The 25,658-nt window shown below is 41.5% G+C and overlaps 1 protein-coding gene across 3 annotated transcripts in view; it reads right to left on the bottom strand.

The window, feature by feature from the left end:
* cdh8 (cadherin 8) overlaps positions 1 to 25,658 on the bottom strand; it is a 102,727-nt gene that overhangs the window by 14,988 nt on the left and 62,081 nt on the right. For all 3 annotated transcript variants that reach the window (XM_030415073.1, XM_030415071.1, XM_030415072.1), the window contains exons 4-7: positions 21,586 to 21,705; positions 14,293 to 14,460; positions 13,846 to 14,033; positions 5,846 to 6,093 (exon numbers count right to left, since the gene is read on the bottom strand). In XM_030415073.1, the coding sequence (XP_030270933.1) occupies positions 5,846 to 6,093; positions 13,846 to 14,033; positions 14,293 to 14,460; positions 21,586 to 21,705 (724 nt within the window). The remainder of the gene's footprint in view (positions 1 to 5,845; positions 6,094 to 13,845; positions 14,034 to 14,292; positions 14,461 to 21,585; positions 21,706 to 25,658) is intronic.

Raw genomic sequence — 25,658 nt, forward strand, 5'->3', positions numbered from 1 at the left:
GCGGTACCCTTCTGATGTTAAAAATCTATTTGTACCTTACAAAAATTGACTTTGCGAGGCAGCTGGCTTCACGAGATCACGTGATCTGGTTGATCCACCTCACCAGGCCTCAGGCTATGTGCTCGTGGTCGGACACATTGGTTAAACTATTCATCGTCCTTTCAATGGCGGCTGGCAGCTAGAGACAGCAGCTACCAGTGTGGCTTAGGTATGACGGCCAGTGAGAGAGGCAACTGTTTCAAACAACAGTGGCAGCTCCTGGTGAGGTTAGCATAAATGTAATAGCATCTGTTTTTTGTTCTTTTTTCACTGAAAGATGAGCAAAAAACAGCACTGATGGATTGTTAAGAATGGAAACTACATCTATCGTTCCTCCCTCGATGGAGAGATTAAGAGTTCAATTCACCAACGAGCTCCACTGGCTGTTGATCTGATTGGTCAAAGTCAGCTTGTGATGGAGGGTGACAGACAGATGTTTTGCCCAATCGCCTGTCAAGTGTCTTTTGAAAGTTTCCAAAAAAGTTTCTAGCTGCACCTTCTCAGATGTGTCTGTGTAACATACCATCTGGCTCGTATGATTGGACAAGAATCACACTATATATTAAGAAATGCTTCACATCCTGTGACAGTAGAACAAGTACAAATTAGTAGAGAACATTAGTTATTATTCGCCCTTAGTTATGTCAGATTTTCATTTCATTTCATAAGTAAGAAGAAAAGTGACATTGTTTCCCTTCAAGTTTAGTTAGTGAAGAATTAGTCTTGTAAAATTAACAATGTAATGATTGTGCTGTAATGGAATTATCTCAAAAGTGTGTTTCTCATTTCTTAACTTCAGTTTTTCATTGATTGTCAGCCAAATTATCACGGTTGAGGAGCCAGGGAAAGGTTGTGTATGTGTGCTTTTTCACCCCCCCGAGCACATTCAATGCTAGTTTCCTTTCTTTCTCCTTCAGATCTCAGTCAGAGTGTGAGTGAGTCTAAATGCATGTGACTGAGCGCCTGTACAAGTTGGAGGGAGAAGAGGTGAAAAGATCAAGAACAAAAGCATTTTCTTTCTTTTCTTTTTTTTTTTTTTTTTCCCGGAGAACCTAATGTGACATTCCTGCTGTTATTAGGTCAGTAATTCCACCGGGAGAATCACAGATGTAGAACTAAGTTTAACCGTTGCCTGAATGCTTCATTTTATTCAGGCTGGATCCCAGGCACATTTCCCTGAGCGGAGATTTTCCCGGCGACTCCAAAGTAAAATCATAAACTTATATACTAAAAACTGAAACCCAGCCTGTTCTGTAATGTACTATATTAAAATATCATAAAAAGAGAAGGAAAAAAAAAGTTCAGTCATGCAGAACAGGCCTCCCTGACATTAACTTTTCATTTATTAAAAAAAAAAAAAAAACCTCCTTTCCATGCCGGCTTGTATTACCATATGCAGCGTGTCAGCTGTCAGGTGTGCTTCAACAACATATGGAAGGCTGCAGACAGAAACAAGCTTTACAGGATTCCATTATGTTCCTGCAATTTCTCTCAACAATAAAAGGCAGAAGAGAAAAGGAGTGTGAAGACAAAGACTTGAAGCAAACTTGTTGGAAAAGCCAAACCTATATTTTGGACTGAAATAAAGTTGAAGCTATTCTATGAGATCCTGCGGTGTCGCACAGCCATCGTGACTTCCAGATGTCACATTGCTTTTTATTTGCGATCAGTCAGGTAGAAAACGACAGAGCACAGGCTCCAGAGAGACGCAATACTGAGGGAGTATTTCATGGAGTGCACCTGAAATGTTCTTGGTTGGATGCATTAAGTACAGCTAAGGGCTTGTTTGTCTCCTGAGTGCAGAGGACATGGCAGCCCACCAGAGCACTCCCCCCCAGTGGTTCAGACTCAGACTGGTTCAGTCTGGTCCGACTGGAGGGGGATTGAGACGGGGAGCAATTCTAATCAAAGGGGTCGACTGGAGAGCTCGTTCAGACGGTGGTCAGGAGAAAGTCCACACTAATGCTGCTATTACCTCTCCTCCAATATAGATCCACTGCTCCTCAACCATAGATCCATTTTCACTAACTGCAGCTTTCTTTTAGGAAGCTCCTTCTCTAACCGACGTTTGATAGAGAAAGATAAAGAAGAGAGAGGCAGAAAAAAGGAGAATTGTGGGCTGATAAGTATGATTTACAGGTATAAAGATCCACCACTTGTTTCTCTCACATCTTTCTTGACAAGAAATGATTGAGATATTAATCAGAGGTTTGTAACCTCCTGTTTTCCTGATGTGTTTCTTCCTTCCTTAAAAAAACAGCTATTGAAAACAGTCAAAGCTAGACACCAAAGGTATCATATCCATTCAAATCAGTTCACTTTAAATGATTAAAACTTCTGTCTAGTGGATGTCCGACAGTGTTGCGTGACAGGGGAGGATACTGCTGTAAACCTTGTGGTTTTGAATATGTTCTCCAGTCTAGAAAAGCACCCTTGATCCTTATTGAACCACCACCATGAAAACATGCTCTGAATATTCTTGGAACCCATTTTTCTTTCAGCCCTCTGCAGTGTACTCGGTGGTTAGACTGAATGGGTTTTAACACCAACTCTTCAGTCCAAAGTATGTTCAGCTGATATTGAGTGTTCCAGTTTATTATAGTGCTAACTTCAGACCAAATGTCTGTTTCTTTTTGAGTTGTAAAAATAGCTTTGGTGAAGCAACATGCCTGTTAATTCCAGCTTGTTCAAGGCATTATTGTGCACTTGAACTCAGACCTTTTTTTAAACCTTTCTCTTTCTGCCCGTTCACTTGTCAGTCTGCTTGAACCATCACACAGCCTTTCACTCTCTATGCACAAAACAGTGCTTTTCTTGTGAACCCTTCTGAACATCTATTTGTGAAGAGGGCTTTCCAAGACCTAAAAAGCTGAACGATTCAACATCATAGAGCACTCCTCTCAGCCATCTATACTGAATTAAGCTTTTGAGGAAGGGTATTGGAAACTTGAACTGGAGTGGTGAAAAGGGCTCACGGTCAATACCTACTTTAGTATATTCAACAAGGTTTATGGTAAAAAACAAAAGAAAATGAAAACACAACAAATTAATAAATAAAAGCAATGCTCAACATGTGTTGTACTGTGATGAAATACAAACCAAATACAAACAATAAATGTTAACAAAGTACATGTTTGCAAACCAGGGATATGCTGTAACATTACATCTGTTTTTGTTGTAACTGTGTGTGTTTTCAGTTTCCATTTCATTCCATGACTGTGGTGTGCTGTGTTTATGATCTGGTTAGGTTTAGTTTAGGCAAAGAAACCCCTTGGTTGGGTTAAGAAAAGAAAGAAATCATCCAGAGGCCCTCCTAAATATATCCAGTGGTGTATATCCACGCTTGCAAATGTTGAAACACAGTCCCAAACAGTGGTCACTGGTTCGGCAGCCTCGTGCTTCTAACTACACCACTATCGACTCCACCTGCCGATACTGAAGTTAGATCATGAACATGTAATGTGAACGTAATATGGACACACCCATGGTTTTCAGAAATGTTAACTGCAAGCATTTTATCCTGGAGTCTGGGCTTACCATGAGCTGTTTACTGGGACTATGCATCTATAGCTGCAATAATTAGTCAGCCCAAGTAGTTGGCCAGAAACTGGCAGTTATTTAAATAAATGATTGAAGTCATTCTTCAATCTAAAACTCAACAAACATTTTTTTTTTTTATTTTGGTCCCAGCTTCTTCAGTGTGAGGATTTACTGATTTTCTGTTTTATATTTGTCTTGTGTGCAGGAAAAAACCCAAATACACAAGTCACCAAATCAAGCAGTTAATATATCATTGGAAACTGAATATCTTGTGACTTTGATTGGTCGGTTTTTAAAAAACAAGACATTAGAAGATGCCATGGTGGACTCAGATATTGTGACCAGCACAGTTTTGTGGTGTTTTAAAGATTAAATAATTAACTGCTTCATCTATAAAGTAATTAAAAGACGATTAATCAATGATAAAAAGAGTTGTTAACTGCAGCCATGTAAACAAACACAGTGCAGCTATTTAGTTTACAGCCTGTTTAGGCTTCTATCCAGATTTTCTATCATTTAAAACATAATTTTAATCGTGTAAGAGGCATCGCTGTGGCTACAGCCTTCTGTCAGCCAGCACATCTGGAAGGATAAATTCCACACCGTGATCATTTTATCAGGCCGAAGCTCAGAGTCACAGGCTTATACAAACCTGTGCTGGAAGTTAAATCAAATAGTATTTGCTGAAGGTGATGCATCATAAAAAGCTGATAGTTTGTTTCATCTGATCCCCGGCAACATTTGACACGGTGATAGATCATGTGCATCTTGAAGATTTGCGGGGGGATAGCAAATGTTTGTTTGGACTCCAAAGAAAATCACATGTTGCGGTAAAGCAATTTGTTTTTACTACGTACAGATGTGTGTGTTTAATCTTTCAGCACTTATTTAATGCCACGTTCTATCAGCCACTTTTTATGTCTTCTTCTTCTTCTTCTTCTTTCTTTTGAGGGTTTTTAATTCAAAGTTTGACTGCAGTGGACTTTGTTTTGGCCTGACAGTCACACAAAAGGCCTTGAGCAACAATCCATTCTGAAAAAAAAAAAAACAACTTCTCCATAAAATTATTAAATTGGTGATTAAAAGTGTAATGAACAGTGTTATTGTTAGATAATGACCTCAGAACAAAAAGGAAAAGGAAAGAAAGAAACAGACTGCAAAATGACAAATGACCTGGTGTACACAAATGGCAGCATGTGACTCGCTTGCTTGCATTGCAACATGCTGAAAACATTTACAGGATGCCAAGACAGAAAGTTACATTTTGGACAGTTCCACAGCTCTAAAACTCTCAGCAGGGTCCTGCCATTACTTGAGTGCACATTCCTTTGATATTAAGTCAGCTTTTGATGCACTGAAGCACATAACAAGAAAGGAGACAAGGGCAATTCACTTAATACTTCACATAATTCAGAAGAAAATGCTAAATTTAATGATACACTAAGCTGGTGCGTCTAACTTTGTCTCTCTGTGTCCCTCGAACACACAGACTTGCTCAACATAACACGAAATGGGGACAAAGAGAAGCAGGAGATGCCATTAGACATGAAATATACCTCTTTTTACCAGGGGAGGGACATCACGCAACCTCAGGGCGCAATTCTTCCTTGCTATCTCATCACTAAACATGAAGATGCCACCAGGAAAAGAGAGGGTGGGGGCTAGGGGCTGTAGCCTCAACCAATCTATGAAACCCAGCCTCTGCTCTCTGCTCGCCATGCAATTACACACAACCTGTTGAGTGTTGTCCCGGGAATGCGGTCAGCAAGTCACAGGAGAATTAATGAAATGCCAAGATGGAGGGAGAGAAATTGCCTGTATAACCTATCCTCAAGGTGCCCTTGTGGTATTTCCAAGAATAAGTCACACAAGAGGAGAACACTGCAGGACTGGTCACACATTGGACGAGAAAGTTGTGCTGCCTCCAACTCATAATCTGCTTTCTTTTTGTACATCTGCGGAAATTAGAGCAATCAGTGAATCGCTCCCTCAGTGTCGATGGCACTACTGGAGTCTCCAAAGGTCACGCGCTCGACGAGATTTAATTGCATTCCTCAGTGTCAACCTTTATATTAAAACATCTCATTATAGCCTGAAAAGGCTCATTTGTTAACCTATTCTCTGCATCACTTCTTTAAGCTACATCTAAGAGCTTTTTCTTATTTCAAGTTTTATTACTTGATTTCGCTGGTCAGTCAAAAGCACATGCTTAATTAGAGAAGATTCCGTTTTTATTCAGTTGCTTCAACTGCATCCACTCTCTTACCTGACGATGCTGGAAGAAGAGTCTGGATCTCTGGCGGTGACCGACCCGATGACGGTGTTGATGGGGGCATTCTCATTCACTTCCAATAAGTACATCGGTTTGGAGAAAATAGGAGGTTCGTCGGAATCGTCAACCACAACCTTAACTGTAGCAGAGTCCTTGAAGGGCCCGCCGCTGCTGGGCTCGGAGCGGACGTTGGTGGCTTCAACCTTCAAAGTGAAGGCTCTCTTGCTCTCGTAGTCTAAAGGCTGTAAGGAGACAGAGAGAGAAGGGGTCAAGGACTGCTGTTATCCTGCTTTCTTAACTGTCCACATAAAACTTTGAGTGGTGGAAATATATTTAATCAAGTGCTGCATTTAAGTACAAATTTGTGGTATTTTAGCTTTTTTTTGTATTAATGCACTTAGGATTCACAATTTATATCTGGCAACCTTAGGACACCTTAGCCAATAGAGGGACGGAGCAGGGATATCCTACTATTGCTGCTGTATGAAATTCTGGTACATATTAAACTCGGCCTATACTAACATGAGCACAGCCGTTAGTTCCATGTATAAAAAAGTCAGCAGCAGTTGTGGCATGGCTAACGTTAGGCAAGTTAGCCTTACCCTCTGCAATTTTTCCGGTTGCTTCTAAGATGGAGGGTATGTCAGTGTCAGATTCCTAAGTTCCTCCAAAGACACACTTGGGCTAGCAGTACAGCTAACAGGTCATATGAGCTCAATAAGTCATCGTCGGGTGCTGCACAGTGTTTCAGTCTAGCTTGATCAAATCATTACATGGAATTATGGGTATAATATCATCATTGTGTAAATTAATCTTTGCCTGTAGTATTTTGGATCCATGTGAACGTGTATTTTCAGAAACATCAACATGTTTGACTAAATACAATCTTTAAAGTTCCAATATCAAATCAAGTTGATTTTGAGTTTCAGTCACCCAATTCATGGTTGGTCATGAGACTCAAACTTCCTTACAAATTGGACCATGAAAGATGCTTGGCAGCCTCGCTGCCGTACGTCTGAGGGTCAGATCACAAGAAGCAGTATGTACTCAGAAACCCTTGATCATTTCATGGGGGTTACCTTGAGTTGGTTTGGAGAACGCAGAGTCTGAGAGTTGATGTCTGCGCTACAAACAATGTGGATGTTCGCATGGCGGGGAGGCTGTAAGAAGTGCTATTATGGGGAATGTGAAAATCATTGTTTTTTGAGCCTGACCCATAATTTGGACTACAAATAGAGATCTCAGCTTTCGCTACCTAGATCCTTTTTTTTCCTTTTTCAAGTCACCTCCGCCTCCGCCAGCTACAGCATTAAAATCAATACAACAATCTAAAAATAGCAATTCTGCATAATGAGTGCATTTACTTTTGATACTTTAGGAATATGCGGCTGAACATGCTTCTGTTCTTTGGAACAAAAGACTCTTTCTTGCAAATCAAAATGTCTGTGGTCGGCCCATTGCTACTCTTGTTGCGTACATATCTGAGTCTTCCACAACTATTTAAATCAGAACACTTTTTCTTACTTTTAACATCATGACCACTCTGTATTGAGTAATGAGGGATTTGGGCAACAATTCCTAATTAAACAACCTGTGTGTATGCTTCTAAAATGTCTGGCTTTGCGCCCCCAGTGGTAGTATCCAACAAAGACACGGTGGTAGACATCAGAGCGCGCCGCTCCTCCAGCCATCACTCCATGGATCCAGCCAGTGGATGTAAACCGAGTGAGCATCCCTTTATTGTGAATCGTTTCCTATTCTTTTCTACTAAAAAGAATCATGCCATCAAAAGCATTTAAAGAAGCTGTAATCACAAACATTACACAGACACAGGGGGCTTTAATCTTAAGAGTGGGAGTGTGTCAGTGACTGTGATAATGCCTCTGCTATCTGTTTGTTACTGCACACACAATCTGTCTGATCATCGTTATGATTTAAATCAATGTAATTGTAATTTCCAGTGTTGCACAACCTGAACATATTTTCCACCATTTACGGGCATGAAATAACACAAATCTCCACACTAATACTCTCAGTGACAGCAGATTAATAGAGCTTTCACACTGCTATCATAACCGGATCACATGAAATAAATGAGAGCAGGTGCTCGTTCAAGACCATCAACAAAAGGTGTCATTTTCCAAAGAGAAATAAAACATTTTGTTGAGGATATGTCGCTGTGTGACTGACATATCTGTTTAATCGCTGTTTTAAATTGCTGTACAGTATTTGCCTTACAGATGGCTCGTCATTAATATTTAAAAGCAAGAGGAGAGTCACAATTTTACTCCGCTGGCATCTCCGAGGACATCCCAGACTGTCACAATTTCAATCTGAATCACCTCTGGTCGTTCTCATACTACTATAATAATGGGATCAAGTCACTTCCACGCTCCATAACCAGGATTTATAGGGAAATCAAAACTGGGCCTTGCCGCTTGAGGGGATAGGAGCTGGCTTGGGGAGAGAGGAGGAGTAAGACGAGGGATGTGAACAGAACGAGAAATGTATTCAGTTAGCGAAAGAGGGAGAGAGCGAGAGGAATCGTCCCTGAGGTCGGACAGGGCTGGTGCTGAGAGCTCTGGGGCAGAGGGGGCAGGTGGGTGGAGGGGAGCCAGCTGAGGCTGGACCCCCAGACAGACGTGGGAGGCAACCAAGGGCTTCGACTTCCCTACTCCTACACTCCTGGCGTCAGGTCGCCAGTCGACAGACCGAAGCCCCTGAAGCCTCTCCAAGCCCCACTCCTCCATGGAGAAGCTATTTGGAAGACTTTCATTACTAACCCTTTCCTCTGCCTCTCCTCCTCCCCCTGCTCCTCACTCCTGACACTAAACCTCCACCCCCGTCCTCCCTTTTTCACTCTCTCTCTGATCCTGCTGTCTGGGCTGACAGTACATCGTGTGGCTGGACCTCGAGAAAGAACACTTGAATCCAGATAGCAGTGGAGGGAAAGAGCATGGGAGTGTGACTCCAGTCAAAATTATCATATGGAAGTGCAAACAGGGTAAATATATGAATATTTATATCCATATTCATATATACCTAACTGGTTCATGTCCAGATTATTTCAAGACAACTGGCACTTCAATTTAAATGTAATTTCAAATTGTATTTTCACACACATTGTATTTCTAACCTGGTGGCTAGACTTACATCTCGATATCGTAATTGTAGCCAATCCATTGGCAGTTGGAATGATCAATATGATCAACATTACTCAAAGCCGGGTCATCTCAGAAAACAGCAGAATAAGCTGTACCAAAAACTGCAACACTATTACTGTTACAGTGAATGTGAAAGGAGACACAGAGCAACATTAGCATCAATTAGGAGTTTTGTTGAGACCCCCAGAGGAGAGTAGCTGCCTTAGACTCACTGAACCAACATCAGAGAACAAGCAGCGACTCTGCCTCACATCGCCTGTGTTCTGACCAAAACGCTGTGCTTGAACACACCACAAAGACCACAGCGAAAGGCAAACTAGCACTTGTGTTTTATGCCCACTTGAGATGACATGAGTCTGCATACCAGCAGCCAGTATTCTGTATTCATCATAAAAAAAAAAACGATCAACAACAGTTAAAATAGCCACCTCTACTGAATATGTCTGATAAAAGTTGGCACTGACAAAGAGACAGAGGTTTAAAATACGGAGAAACTGCGCTAAACGGGTGAGATCATGGAGAGTAAAGTGATATGCTCAAGGGGCTTTCTACTTCTTCTCCTGTTTCTCTAACCATGCACTGATTTGCTTCACCCAACAGCCAATTAAAGTCATTTCTCTCATAGATGGGCTCCATCACCAATTCATTGTTGCCAACAACACCCCGCAAAAACTAAGGCCATGGATGCTCAGCAACTGCTAGGAAATCTGGCTGGTGGCCGAGGGCCCTGAGACCAACATTTACTCCATGTAGCTTTATTTTGTTCTCCACCCACTCTTGAGAAAAACATCCCTCTCTTTAGCTGCTGTATGAAAGGCTGTGGGCGTACAAAACGTATACTAAAGATGCTAAAACGTCGGATGCCAGTTCCCTGTGAGTTGGGAGTGATACTTACTAATTTCAGAATTGTTAATAAAGTAATGTCAGTTGGTTGGCTTTGAGGGTTCTAGCATTTTTATGAGCTGCATTTCACTTTTACCTGTGTAGCCTAAAAGAGCACATAGAGCACTAACTATTAAATGTATCTGGGAGAATCGGCTCACATTGCTTCGCTTCTCCCTTATTTATTCCGCTATCATTTATACTTGACGGCATGTGGAAACACCTTGTTATGTCTGTTTCCTGTTTCCTGACTGTTTCTCGCTGTTTCTGGCATGTTTAATTAAACCAAACCGAATCACATGTGTGAAGTTTGACCACAGGGGGAAACGGCTTCTCTGATTAACCTACATAAGCTTAATTAATTATTTGGTCAAGTACTGAGTATTGAAATCGATTGAAAAAATCAAAAACAGCATCTAAACAAGCGACTGGAATCAGAAACCAAGTCATAGTCTGACCTGTTCAAATAATTAATTCAATAAACGCACACAGTGCTTTGACAGAGTAATCCAGGGAGAGCCACTTTGATTTTTATTAGCATGCATGGCGCTGCTGTTGTACAGCTACTGTTAATTATTGAGAGCTTCATGAGTGCAGAAGGAAAACAGTAGAGCTTATTCGCCAGACGTTTTGGAGTCAAGGTTGCACAGCCAATTTACATTCTTACATGTTCCCGGTAACATGTAACAACGTGGCTTAACTGGATCGGGCTACATTCATAAATGGGGGACATCAGACTCAAGCTCAGCAAGAAAAAGGCATTCTTGTTTCTCCTGTGTTAACACTCCGTCACCTTTGTGTCCCAGCACACATCCCCGCTGTGTCATTTTTCAGTCCCTCTCAAGCGTTAGCATCAAATCAGTATGTACACACAGACCATTTAGAGACTTCAAAGTTCAGCGTTGGCTGCAGGGGTGAAAGCTCACGTCCCACTGACATCCCCCGACAGGCCTGGGGGCTGGCAGATAAAAAGCTTATAACCCAAACAGCAAAGAATCTCTCCCCTGGTTCGTGCCTCTCCAGCCGCACTTAGATCAATGTGTTTTAACCTTGCCGCAAAGGATCTTTCATAATTTGAACTCCACGTTGTATGGCACTTTACAGACCCGTACAGCTGTTGACAGGGACAGGCTGTGTTGGGGGAAAGACTTCCACTGAAACTTCTCTCCTGTCACCCTGGCTGGAGGATAACACTGGTGAGGAGGATCCAGAACAAAAGAGCTAAAGCATAACAAGTGCTTCTTTCAACTCGTCTCAACTTTAGACACTGTTGTCTGGAGCGATGCAAAAAAACAGAAAAGGTGCAAAAGCCTTGCTACTTTCCCAACACATTATCATCCGTCTCGCTTTAGTGATGTAGGCAACCGACTCAGGGCCGGAGAGAGAAAGCCGAGCAGACATGGGAAGAGTGAGGCTCTCCGCGGGACACAGAAGTGGAGGTTGCCTAAAAGACTAACACATTTGACATTTGCTTTGTCAACACTTAGAGATTTTTTGACTTTGCGTAGAGTTTGTTCTCCAGCACTGATGTTTTCTTTAGTGGCAGTGAATCGTAGTCCCGGCAGATTGCCTTAGCTCTTGTACAGTCCACCTCCCACACAGTTCATTGTTCACACTTTGACAAAGTCACACCACATGTCCTTGGGGTAATGCCATTTTACTTCACAACACAATGGCATTCCATATTTGAGTGATATATAGCTTCTCTCCGCAGACACTAAGCCAACCAAGACTTAAGAACACCCATCCATCAGTCATCTGTATGATTCAATATATGCATGCAGTCCCTACCAAGCAGAGCATTTGCAGACTTAGAGTATCAAATACATACATTTATAAACAGCATATGCTTCGGTATCTTTGATACCATGTTTTTCAAATCTCAGTTTTTATTTTCCCACAGATGTCCTTGAGATACGGCCGTGTCCAAACATTTCTGGCAGGTCACAGTGTTAATAAAATGCATTGGGGTTCTCAAAGGGAAGATTTCACACACTTCCATACTGAGAGAAATATGGGAATGGGTGTCTTGGATGTCTGCAGGCACGCAACGCTATCCAGGCTCAATCCTGCAGCTTTTATCTGGGAGCTAATATCCATACTGCATGTGTGCCACATTTAACTAGGAGCGTATCACATTGCAGCAGGAAAGCATGCCTCATCATTAGCTGATAAATACAATTCTATTGATGGGGAACAACTGCTTCACATTGTATCACACCATTGTACACTAATGTGTTTGCCTCAAGGTGAGAGATTGAGGTTTGGTGACGGGGATTCCTCAGGAACATACACCGGCAAACATCTTGATGACCATCGTCTTTTCTTTTCTGAACAGCTAATGCTAATGTTCCCGTGAGCAAGGCAATTAACCAGCACCTGCTTCACTGAAGTGGTAGAAGACTGCAGCTCTCACATGTGATGCTAGGCAACTTAAGGTTCAGGCCATCTGCTCTAATGGTGATCAAAATGTTGGTATCAGCAAAACTACATTCAACCAAAGTTGTAACTGAATAAAAGAATGAGGGCTGGGCCAGTTTACAATATGGAACACTATGCCTGGAGTTAAGCTACAGCTTCAGCTGAATGTGCAGGACTTTACTGTAATAGCCTTAAATAATAGACTTTTAAATGGAAGAAAAACAGATTTAGGCAATATATACCAAAAAACCAAATGCTCCTTTAGTCCTCAAGACTCTCAGAGTGCAGACCCTGGCGTCTTAATATTTAATGTTATACTTTTGAATGAAACCTTTTTTCATAAGGAACAGAATTTCAGTAGAAAGTGATACAGAGAGGGCAGAACAGTCTGGCCTCATGTTACCGCGCCATTAAGAATTAAAAGCTTCATTTTTATACAGTCATTGCATGAGTGGAGATCCAGGCTCAGCCCTGAAATCCTGGACTGAATCTGGGGTCCTGGATCGCAGCCCAAGTGCCAGAACAAAATGTTGGGAATTTACATTTCTGCAAATCCCTAATATGTTCAAATGTGTTTATGTCGTACATACCATGTGTGACATGACATGTTTAGATCACATGTTTTTGACCTGACTTTCAGTAGCGGGAGAAGAAGGGGATGATGGATGTGTTACAGTTTGGTGAGAAGGTTCAAGATCGTGTTTCAATATTTGTAAGAGCGACGCCACCGGATATTTAAATCATATCTCGGGACAATTTCCAGCTGCGTTTGTGACAACAAAAACACAGTATTTGTGATTAATATGAGTGTTTTAGACAGGACCTCTGGAGAGCTTTGTGTTTGTCGCCACCAAAACTGGCATCTTAAAGGGGCAATTTATCGTTTTGGAGAATTTTGACAATTCAAATACTAATAAGGTAATAATACAAACTCAGAAATTGAACTGAATAAACAAGCTGTTCTCAGAGGAAAATAACTTCCCCAGAACACTGTCTGAAGCTAGAAGGGTGGCAGGGTCCGCCATCTTTTAACACAGTAAAACATTTTTTTTTACTCCATTTAACCAGTCGTGAAAATTAAGAAAGTGTGTTTATTTAGTTGGTCTGGGCAGAGCAAATCAGTCAATGGATGTCTCTTTCTTCTGAATAAAAAAATTCCCAAATCCCAAATTTAAATCCCAAAACTACGTAGTGCTCCTTTAAGCCATAACACGATCTTTCCCTAAGCCTTACCAAGTGATTTTTCTCTTTCAAAAGAAACCAAAAGATTATAAAGTTGCAACATAAAGAAAAGAGTCAACATATGTGTGGTTTGCAGAAACGTACATTGCCAACATTTATTGCATTGGAAACTAATTTTGGTTATATTAAGAAAAAGACCAAGTTTAATATTGTCACATTCTGAATAGTTGTAGAAAACTAGTGTGCATGTAAGTAAAGTCAGTATAATCAGTGCAGCTCATGGCCGTGTATTGTTTGATGTCCGTGAGAGAGAATAAAGAGTTCCAGCTAGTTTCTAGGTTTTACCCTTTTCAGGCGAAGAATCCCTTCCTGCGCCTGTGTGTCCGTGAAAATCTCGAACATGCCTTGCTCATCTCCCTCCACAATGCTGTACGTAGACTTGGAATTCTCGCCGATGTCTCGATCATTAGCTTTCACCTTGCCGCCCATTTTCCCTATCGGTAGGTCCTCGGGAATTACAAACTCGTACAAACCTGGGGAGAAATAGAGAAAGCGCGAGAAATGTTGATCAAATTAATCAAAATTGTGGAAGCATATTACACTACTGCATCATCATGACACATTACAGCAGTGAGAGAAGTTAGTTTCCAAGGAGCCCGTTTAATGAAATTTACAAAATAACATTTATTTTCTCCAATTATGGCCAATCAGAGAAACACTCATTCAGCGCAGCAGTCATTTGTTTCTCCTCCTAACTTGATTTGGGATGTTTGGGGTTGTGACGTTACTCACTTTTGGAGAACTTTGGCGGATTGTCGTTGACGTCCGTTAGCGTGACGGTGACGGTCGTGGTTCCGGACAAGCCCCCCATGTGACCTCCCATGTCCTTAGCCTGAATGACCACCAGGTACTCCTCCCTCATCTCCCGATCCATCCCGTGGAGAGCAACTTTTATGGTTGCTGGAGGTGGAAGCAGTTCATAACACATTAGTGCAATTATAAACGTGACTGATATACTCTGCACATCATTTTAATGACGCTCATGCGAGTACGCAAAGGCAAGCACAAGTGAGGCGTACTGTAACCTTCACGCCCACCTTACTCCTATTATTTTAGACTGTGACTTCACAAAACAAGCCCTCCTGAACAAGCCGAGGTGAAGAATTCTACCCAGGTTTATTCTGTGAGAGTGCACGTCAGTGTGAGCGCGGCAAGGTGGTCCCGACTGAGCCGGTCCCAGCACTGAAAATCAGCTGTTTGTTTGTTTTTGAATGTGTTGTTCCATCGTCTGCAGTCATTTGTATTCTGATTGAGTGTGAATTATGCTGTCTGTCTTGTATAATCTTGAATATTGTATGCAGAATGGACCTTATTGACTCTGCCACGGCGCTGAATATAAAAAGGGCTCAGCACCAGCATATACGGATAATCCACTCAGGAAACAGAGGCCTGCAGGATCATCAAATGAATATAAAACCCCTCATAAAAGCCAGGCTTTGGCATGACACCCTGCCTCGGTCCTGAGCTGCCTCAGACAATGAGAACACGCTCGGCTATGATGAAAAATGTTGGAGGGGTTTGGTTGTTGTGAATGCCTGCGTTTTCTATTCTTGGGATAGATTTTCCTCAGAGATGCAGCACAAATTCAGGGTCAGCTTTGGTTTTGGAGGTCACGCACAGTGCTGATGATCCAAACAAGTGGAGGATGTGAAGGAGAAGAGTTGGATATTCTAAAGAAAACAGCTACCTGACCTCATTAGCGAGATTGCATCTGAGGAAGGAGTGATAACCTTCTCGTTCAGATAATTTAATAAATACATATCTTGTTGAACACGACAAGCTTTTATTTTATGATCGTGTCACCGGGGTTGGGTGTGTCTTTTCCTCCACCTCAAGCATTACATGTTGCCGTTACCACTGTTTGCCTGGCTCTATAAAACATGAACGCCTTCACAGATGTGAACCAACAAACAAGTTTCCTGACTAAAAAATGCTGCACATTTGGTGACCATGGGATCAGCACAACAGATCGATGGGGAGCGGTCGGCCACATCAGTGCCACAGCCTCCCAGACCAGGACCATAGGTCTTCTTCCATACTTAATGTCTCAGCCTGGAACTATACAGGCCTTTCTGTCCAGCAACTGTGATGTCTGTCCTTCTGTTTTTAATTGAAAGTGGCTTTACTTCCTCACTGTTTGAGGTCACCACATTATGTGTGAAAATAACAGAAATAATTGCTAACTTCTGAAGGGTCAGTGTCGGGGTTAACAGCCATTATCTTACAGCTGAAGTCTCCAACACACCAGCGGGACTAATACGTCCCATTCTGGTTTTTTAAAAAGGTTTTATTCAGATTGCTCAATACACAGTGTTCACTAAAACATCAACAGAACAAGACACACAGTTTTAATGACAAAGAGATGATAAACACAACACAATTAACATAAAAGAGTAAGAGGTACATTTTGTAAATATGATCTGAATGTGTGGACAGTGAACTGTCTCTCTGGTACTACAGAGAGCGCTACACTCACATAGCTGTTTGGGAATGTAGCAAAACCCAAAAGATTTGGTTTCACAGAGAACAGTGGCTGTCATAGATATTAGGGTTGAAGTGTAATTTTATAATTCATCAACACATATATTTCAAGAGATGCTACAGCAGTGCTCTTCAGTCCTGGGAGCCATGTTTCAGTGTTTCAGATTCAAATGAATGGAACTTTACAAGGCCTCAGCAGAGCTTCAGGAGGAGCTGATCATTCAACTGAGGTGTGCTGAAAAAGGAAACACTCGCTGATTACAGTAAGGTATTCGTGCTGATACTCAAATCCTGGGAACCCACACACCCTCCTACACTACTACACTGGACAAAAGACATGTGTTGTTGTTGGAGCTTGGAAAGGACAACAGCTATTCTAAAGAACAGACTAACTCATTTTGAAATCATTTGGGGAGATGTTCTGGTTCTGTTGCCTTATACTGAAAGCTGCTTTTTGGTGTATTTTACACTGTTGATTCCTGTGTAGGACTGGAAGGCTGTAATGCCACATACAGAGTGGTCAGGATCTAAATGATGTACTGATTTGTAGTTGCTGAAAAAGAGGATGCTAGTGTTTGAGAAGAGAGAGAGATATAATGTTGGAGTTGTATGTTTGTTCATTAGGGTGAGTTGAGCATATTTGTTGAATGTGTCATTTTGTACTCGTCCTTTACTTTAGTATTTCCTAATCTGGAACTGAATACTTTCACTCTACGACATTTTGAAGGCGTATAGTTTACAGTGAATACATACATGTAAATAAATGCAGGATTTACTTTCACTTGGCTTTCCATCCTTCATTACATTCACTGCCAGACAATCACTGTTCATATTTAAAAACATTTATCATCAGTTACTTCAAGACTTTTATTCAATAACTATTTGCCACCTTAATGTTTACTCAAATGTGGCTTTTGAGTACTTTATACACTCGCTGTTAGTGGCCAGTTAGAGGATGTCCAGCACCCAAAAACATTTTTTTTAAGGGTTGATCATTTACAAGATGCTCAATTTGTTCGAACAAGTCATCTTTTAATATGACATGCACAAACAGATGCTGGGAGCAGTGGCCTTCCTTTGTGAGTGCAGCAGTAGATAAGTGATCCCACAACACACTGACCCATTTTATTAAAAACTGATGAATAAATGAATGCCCTTATTTTTAAAGTGGTTTCAAAAAGGCTATGACATGTTTGCGCAAGGATAGCTCAGTTTATTATTTTTTGTCCATTTTACAACTCATATTCATAACGATGTTATTTAACGGAGCATTTTCTCTACACAAATCTGAGAGAAGACAATGTGATCAGTCAGTTAATCCAGAGAACCTCGAGGTGCTTTTAAAGAGAAGGAGACTGGTGGCGGAGGATAATATGTGTTGTAAACACTCTTATTAAGTGGATCAAGGAGAAATATTACAAAGAATATTAAAAGCCTATATTAAGTCAGGGATATTAGAATCGGTTCTCAGGTTTAAGGACAGGTAAAAACAAAACAATTGTTAAGTGAAACACCGCAGGCAGTTTGTGGCGAATCGTCTCACTTGTCCTTGGACACGCGGGACACACAAAAAACACGTCTGAAGGACGGAGTGAGTGAAGAAGATATCAGCATATTAAATAAAGGATTTAAAAATAACTTTTCTCCTTCACATTACAATGCATGCTGCACTTGGGAAAATGCGCGTGTATGCGTAGCGTGCACGAGCGACAGTGACACTCTCCATACTTGTATGATGTCGCTTGTCCAAGCAGTAGAAAAGCACACGTCTGACTGATCCTAACAAGGTAGGCCTGCCTCTCTTCTCGTCACGCAAACAAATAAACCAGCAAATAAGAGAGCAGCACAAACAAGTCACTCGTTCTCTACATCTTCCACGCACATACACACACACACACACACACACACACACTTCAGTCATCCTGCTAGAAGCAACACTCTCATCTCTGTTGATCATCGTTAATTATTCAAATTAATTCCTAATCACTGAAAAGGGAGGATAGACAAACACTCATTTCCATAGATATTTGCCTCAACTTTTTTTTTTTTCCACCGACCATTAACCAAGTGATGAATTGGGGCATGATGTTTATTTATTTATCGAATGCTTTTCATTTCCGATGTGGCGTTGTAAGTGTCAAACGCATTCAAATGGTTGTTTTCCTCTTACCTTTTATTTTTCATTAACATTCATTAAAACATCTGGCTCACTTGAATGAGCCATCTGCATGTGCTCTGCAATCACACAAAGCATGAATGCTAATCCTTAAATTGTCCGTTCAGTGCACTTTCTATAGCCGCGCTCCGGCTGCAGATGTTTGGAGATTGTGGCGCCTATAGCAGCGAGGACGAGCCCGGTGATTTCTATGTTTCGAAAACTGAGCGCTCCTCCTAATTATGTACATAAATTTTGAAACTCCCTTTCTTGGAGCTTGTTTATTGTGTGCTGTTTTCCAAATTGTGAGCAGTCGATTTCCATCTCATTTCTTATTAATGCAATTTCACCATTATTTAATCATATTGCTTACAGACACATGTTAAAAAGTCAGCTGGAAAAGCAATTAAAGATCCAATCTGGAATCTGTTTTGGGATAACTTTATGCACGATGACGCTGCTGAAGAGTTTGCCTTGTGAAAGGAAGAAGTAATTATTATTGTTATTTTGAACTCATAACGCAATGATGTTACACTGCAGCATATGAGTATTGGCCCATTTAGCATTTAGGACGACCAATCATCTAATGGAAACACGCAACTGACTGCGCATATGAATTCTGTAATTTTGTAGTTTTAATGATGAGTTTCATGCAGCCCATTGTTGAACCGTGTCACTGAGTTGACCTCGTGTAACCAGGACAAAAGAAAGCATTGCATTTGTCCTGATGTGTCCCACTGATAGAGGCTGTTTTGTCCTCAGCCACCTCCATCAGCAGCCTTTACATCCTGTCAGGGTTGAGTCTTATTAAGCACCGTCCTGACTGCTTCAGTATAAGCGCTCTGGGTGACTTTATTGTGCAGATAGCAATCACATGTGAGTAATATTGTGTGTATGCTTTCCATGTGTGATGTCATTAACGGCTGTCTGGCGAAGCTCTGTGTGAGATCAAAAAACGTTACCTGATTAAATTCATCCGGAGTCGCTGGCACAGTGTGCAGCCGATCAGCTCTGCGGCTCCTTACTATGTGGCTGCATTACTTCACATTTTAATTAAAGCTATAGACTCCTCGGTTGTGTTGTAGTGCCCCCAGTAATACACATTCTTGCCCCAGTGTGCTGTTTTTGTTTCCAAACATAAGTGTGCGTGAGTGCGCAGCTGTAGAGAGCGAGGCAGCGAGCCTGGGAGTCTGAGTTAACATCAGCCTCATGCAGTGATAATCTACAAGCGTTTCAAAAAACAGATGGGCTGAGTTACCTGCAGTCCCGTTGTTGTTACACAACTTTTAAAGCAATAACCAACATTGTCAGCTCCCTTTTAGCGTGCATCTGCTAATGTTGTCCCTCGCAGGCTGGCTGAAAAGAGGTGGTTACATAATAATGTCGACACACAACACTTGTTAACATGTTGCCATGTGGTGTCCTGATGAGTGCTTTTTGTGTTTTACTATGAGTCCATCTTTTTTTTTCCCTTTCAGAAAATGTAAGCATGATTAGCCTAATGCACAGCAGCGTGGTGAGCTTACCTCAGGTGAACCAGCAGGTCGGGAAGCTGTTGCATCTCCACCTGCTGGAACCTGTACAACCTCTGATAGCTGTCAGCAGCGCACCTGTACTTTAAAACAAACACCTTCTCCCTCACTGCTGTCGCCTTGGACGCCCTTTTTTCATTTAAACCCACGATGCCAGCTGCACAGAGAGCTCTGATGCCAAACTCAGGAAATATAAACTCATTTAAATTGATTTAGAACTATAAACAATGCTAAAATATTAATAAATTCAAATTAATTTGTTGGTTAAATCCCTAAGAGCAGATACTGCAGGGGGGACGACCCTCCAGCCTTAGAGGAGCGTCTGTTGATGTACAGCACAATGTGCAGATCATCATAGATTCACATGATCAGGATGTCTTCTTGATGTTTCATCTCATGTTGTCACATTTTACCAAGTAGCCTCGACTTCACACCCAAAATGCAAAACTGATTAAATATTCAGATAATTTGATTTTGTTATCCTGTGGTCTCCTCTACATGTATTTACTGGAATAGATCTGAATATTAATCAGCTGCAAAACTGCTTCTCCCTCTGTCTTTCAAAAACAATATCAAACAATGCTTGGTGCACCCTGTGAAAATGATGTATCTGCAAAATGTCAAATGTTCATTAGCTAAGGAAACCTGATCAGCTTTGTCACACCACGTATTCAAGTAGGCTCCTATAACGTTTTTCTAGATACCCATATTGTTAGTTTCATCATGGACAGACACCTGTCACCTGTACTCAAGTAGTTCCAGTGAAACTGTCAGTCCTTTGTTCTGAATGAATGTGCGATAGCCTGACATCAGCTGACTGCACACACCTCCACGTTAGAAATATATGAAATACAAATCTGAATATCTTATTTACAACACTGACTGTGGCTGCCCTAACCTGTTGTATTAAGTGACTGTGAAAATATACGATAACATGCATTGTAATTTCCCACTGCTTGTTTAAAAGTGGCAGTATTCAGTTGTGTGTTGGTTCTGATACACAGTTGGGCCCTGAGAGCTTAAAACGGACCACCCAGTTGACCTTGCTTAATATTTGCACCATATATTAAGTTAGACACTTTGAGGTGAAGTTATCCCTAACAGCCAGTTGGACACACTTACTTAAAGATAGCCTACAGCTTGACCTGGGGTGACGCTGTAAGCTCATTTATCTGAGCTGAAGCGGGTAATGAAAAAGGGCGGATGTTTAAATACTTGGAGGTTCTGGCCCGATGTACCTGGCCCTGTCTGGAAGAAAAAGACGACTGAAATAATCCTCAGATGTAATCACCGTCTCGCTGTAAAGCCTAATTCTTCCCTTTTTGTCCCACTCTGGGCGTGGCGTCCATTCATTACATTTTGTAATACATTATGCTTTCCGTTGGTTACAAACAGACAATGGATTCTGGACACTGTATTAATAGCTCACATTAAATTTAATGAAGCAACGTTTCGATCTCACAGAGATCTTCGTCAGGCTTTGTCAGGCAAACAATGAGTAACATCACCAGGAGCTCTGCCTGCTCCACAGAGGTCTTCTCATTCAGCCCTCCTTTATTTAAAGTCAGTCTGAAACACTAAAGAAAATGCTAAATGATATCCAGGCATAATACAGAGGTCCAGTGTTTCAGAGTGTAATACTTCAGCTGGTTGTTCTAAGTGACTTAGGGCCATCCCACACAGGTGACTCCTGAATCTGATGTGTCAAACATGCTCCGAAAGGGCCTCCAGTGTGTGCTGCTACTGTATGTCTCCTAATCAGATTTATGAAGGAGGTACACAACCCTCACAACGTTTACGCCTGCAGAACAGAGATTAATCTTAAGATCCTAAAACACAGCAGAGAACTGCACTTACCTGAGTTTGGGTCTATGGAGAAATATGGTTGCCCCTCCAGTATGCTGTAGACTAGTTTAGCACTGTTCCCGTACACTGGATCATCAGCATCTGTCGCTGTCACCCGAGTAACTGGGGTACCTGTGGGGCAGAGAGACAGAGCTGTGAACTATAACTCTATAGGCAATCATCGCTACATAGCTGTGCACTGAAATCTGGAAGTGCTGAGCCAATCAGGATGAGTGTATTCAGCCCTCTGTGGGGTTGATTTGTTCAAAAATGCGATGGCATCAGTGTCAGACGTGCTTGATATATGCAACTCATTGCCAATTGTGTTCCTCTGCAATCCCAGCAGCGTGCATGGCATCTGAGCATTTTTTATTTTTTTATCTGTGTATTTCGAATAGTCAGTGAGGAGCTGCATCAAAGATGTCGTGATGGGGAACAGCAGCGGGGCCTTTTGGTTCACCTTTTCAAAAAAAACATGAAGGCTCTCTGTAGCTTTTTCAATGAAACGTGCCCTTGATATGTAACAAACCGTCGCACCTTACCCACTCATATTCTGAAAAAATGAACCACATTGAGCTAATACAAGCATCGGAGAATGATAAACTTAAAATGCATGATTAATTTATCATGCCAGGGTTTTTCTAAAGTTTATATGTTATTAAAGAGGTGGAAAATAATATCTGAATCCGGTTACACAAAAAAAAAAAAAAAACCTTTCCTGCTTTCCTTAAAGTTTTGCACTCCTCTCTCTTAAGCAGAACAAAATTAAATACCAGACCCCGACTCCTTTTCAATCCCTTCTTCCCCCAAAGATTTTTTGAACAGTCCCTAGCGACAATTCAATTATAAACAAATTAGTCTTTTTTAGGAAAAAAAGACACAAAATAAAAACATTTTATCTGAGCAGGCATGTGTACCCACAATCCAACTGCATCTTGCATTCTGCCGCCCCACGCCCTTAATTCATCTTCCAGTGGTGTGTGTACAGTTCATGCGTCAAAGTGTCAATTACGCGAGGCAAATGTGACATGACTTCAGATGAAATATGATATAATGGCTGTTTGGTCTAACTGAGCTAACCGGTCATGTCAGTGTTGATTAGTCGTTTAGCCTCTTGTAATGCTAGCTGCTACTGCACATGTTGGCCAGTGTGCAAATCAACGTGACAGTGATGGATGTCGCACATACTTCTTGTAACACAGCGAGGAAAGTAACTGCATTGCTGTCTCGATGGCCATGTTAGGTTTTACTTTTATTTCCGTGACTGCTGCAGCCCCCTGCTGCACACACTGACAGTCGTGTTGAACACTTGAAAACACTCTGCTGAAGGTTACAAGATAATCAAAATGCATGTCTTGGAGTGTTAACCCATCAAAGCAAACTTCAAGTCTAACACACAAAGAAAAATCTTCACCTTCTGAGAAGAGTTTGCCTAATTAAAAGTTTGGCTACGTTAATGTAACTGTTGGAACACGTATTCTAAATGCTAATCGGATATCAGTCCTTTAACACTGGGGCAATTAGCCATTACCTTCACACCAACAATACTCAATGTAGTGGAAATTGGGTTCTTTAATAAAACAGCTCTTTGCAGAAAATGTATGCAAGGGCCTTCATCTATATATCAGCTATGCTAAACGCTCAAGGCAAATCAGAAAATAGATTAGTGACAATTTAATCCACCATTCAGGCCTCTATTATACGCCATCAGGAAAAAATCCACTGAAAAACGGAATATAAAGAGACTATTAACGCAATTAAACTCATCCATTTTAATTCATGGTGACCCAGCTCCTCATCAGTCTCAGTGTGAGGGAGTGTGCAAGATAGGCAGAGAGGAGGAGGGGGAGAAAAAGAAGCTGACGTGCTGACAGTGAGCAACACGCTGGCAGGAAGCTACAGATGGTATGGTAATTGTTCCTGTGAAAGATATTTAGAGGTGTTCTGACAACAAAGAGAGACGTCCCTCATCGCAGACGGCACAGGTCCTGCCACAGGCAACAAAGTCTGTCCACTGCAGACGAAAAGGCTTGTAGTAAAGACCTGCGCCAAGCACAAGTGTTGGCTCAGATGATTCAGAGGTGTCAGTCATGAATTAAAACATAAAAGTAAAAAGCACCAGATGTGTTGGAAACACAGCCTCTGCAAAGTCTTTAGTGTGTAACCCACAAATCAGACATCTGTATTCTGTTGGAATATTGTCTTCTACTGCCTCTGCAAGCACTGACGGCACCCCGACTGATCTGCTGACCAATGCACTGGACCGGTACATCCGCCCCCACCCTGGTGCCCCCATGTTCGAAAAAATTGCCATGCCCTCTTTGATGCCCTATGTTAGATAAAACATGATAAAGTGCTCTCTACTGTGGCCCTAGGTGCAAAAAAGTGATGAAGTTCCCTCTAGGGCTCCTTTCCAGGGGAGAAAACAGAATGCTGTTCCATACAGCCTGCCCTACATGCTGGAAAATGAGTTGGCCTCTGTGTGCCTCTAAAGCGTTATTTTTCCTGTGTGCTTTTTAGTAGTTCAACCCTAAACTTGGTATTTCTTGTGGTTCAGTTCTCTATCTTATGTTGTGATAACTCTGTGCTTATGGTCTGGTTAGGTTCAGGCACAAATAGCACTTAGAGTTGGGACGAGATCACGTTTGAGCTTAAAATACCTGTTTGGTTCCCTGCAAACATGGCTGAACACTGTCCTGAGGTCTCCCTAAAAAATATCAATTACTGTCAGGCTTGGCAGCCTTCTTGTCTGTATGTGAACATGATATGACACCTAGAAATGTCAATATGGTACGTAGCCTATGGCATGTGGAAATGTGAATGATCACTGGTTTACAAATATGTTAGCTGCCTTCTGATGAAAAAAAAAAAATATATATATATATATATATATATATTATTCATCACTTTTGTGAGCCATTTACTTCCCTCACTCACCTGATGTGAGTTACGAGAACAAATGTAGCTATTTTAATGTTTTAATGCAAAGTACGATCCTCACCTGAGCCTAACAAGTAGTTCTGGAGCCAAACCTAACCAACCCTGACTATATCCCTATATTATCACTCCAAAAGCCATAATATAGGGACTGTTTTTCAGCAGGCTTCATTTTGAAATTGAAATTGGATATTGCACATTACATATTATGTCTAACTTTTAGCAGCAGAGCAGTTCACATGCAAAACTGCTGCTAAAGAGGCAGGCGAGGCATCGTAGTTTGAAGCTCAGGCCTTTGACCAAGTTAGCAGTGAGAGCATGCTGAGCCGGCCACATTCAGCTGGTGCCTTGTGTCCACCACTTGACCAATGTGCTGCCTTGTGAATACCGAACAAACGTCTATCATATGAAGGTCAAAACAAACGCTGGGAAAACGTTCTGTATTTACCTGGAAAACCAAACTGTTCCAGTGTAACCAGAGCAAAGCGGAGAAGGGCCTTTCATAAAAAGCACTATAGCGAAGCTGTCTCTCAGATCTATGAGGTACACTTTTTGAACAGTCTTTATGACATCAGCTACACATGTCAACCACTGATTAACAGTCGCTGTGGCCTCGTGACGGCAAAACAAAGCAACAAGCCACCTTCGCACTCTAACTGGAGGAGCGGTTTCACTGTTATAGCCCAATTATTTCACATTGAGAGAGCCTCAAGTGGTCCTCTGAGACAGAGGTGTTCTAGTAATTCATAGTCTTATGATGACCCTAGCTGTTGTGTTGCCAAAGCTTACCTTGTAAATTTCATACTGCTTGTTACACCCCATGCCTTCTGCAGTGTTTAGATCACAGCAGATCAATGAGCGCACTCTCTCTTTTTCTGTGTTTCTGCTCGCTGCGATAAGACAAGCAAAAAAAACAAACAGCGTGTTATAACTTGATGTGAGCTGCTGATAGACTTGGAGTTTCTTCTTCTTGAATCCACTTAACAGCCACTCTGATCACTTAATCTCAATCTAAACAAAGTAAATAGCGAGCATGATATTTCAGTTATCACATTTCAAAAGCTATTAATACTGTGTGCCGCCGCGTTGACTGTTCTCGCCATAAGCTGCGCGTGTGAAAATATCACATTACTCTCATCCTACACACC

This window comes from Sparus aurata, chromosome 4, assembly GCF_900880675.1.
Source record: "Sparus aurata chromosome 4, fSpaAur1.1, whole genome shotgun sequence".
Lineage (NCBI taxonomy): Eukaryota > Metazoa > Chordata > Actinopteri > Spariformes > Sparidae > Sparus > Sparus aurata.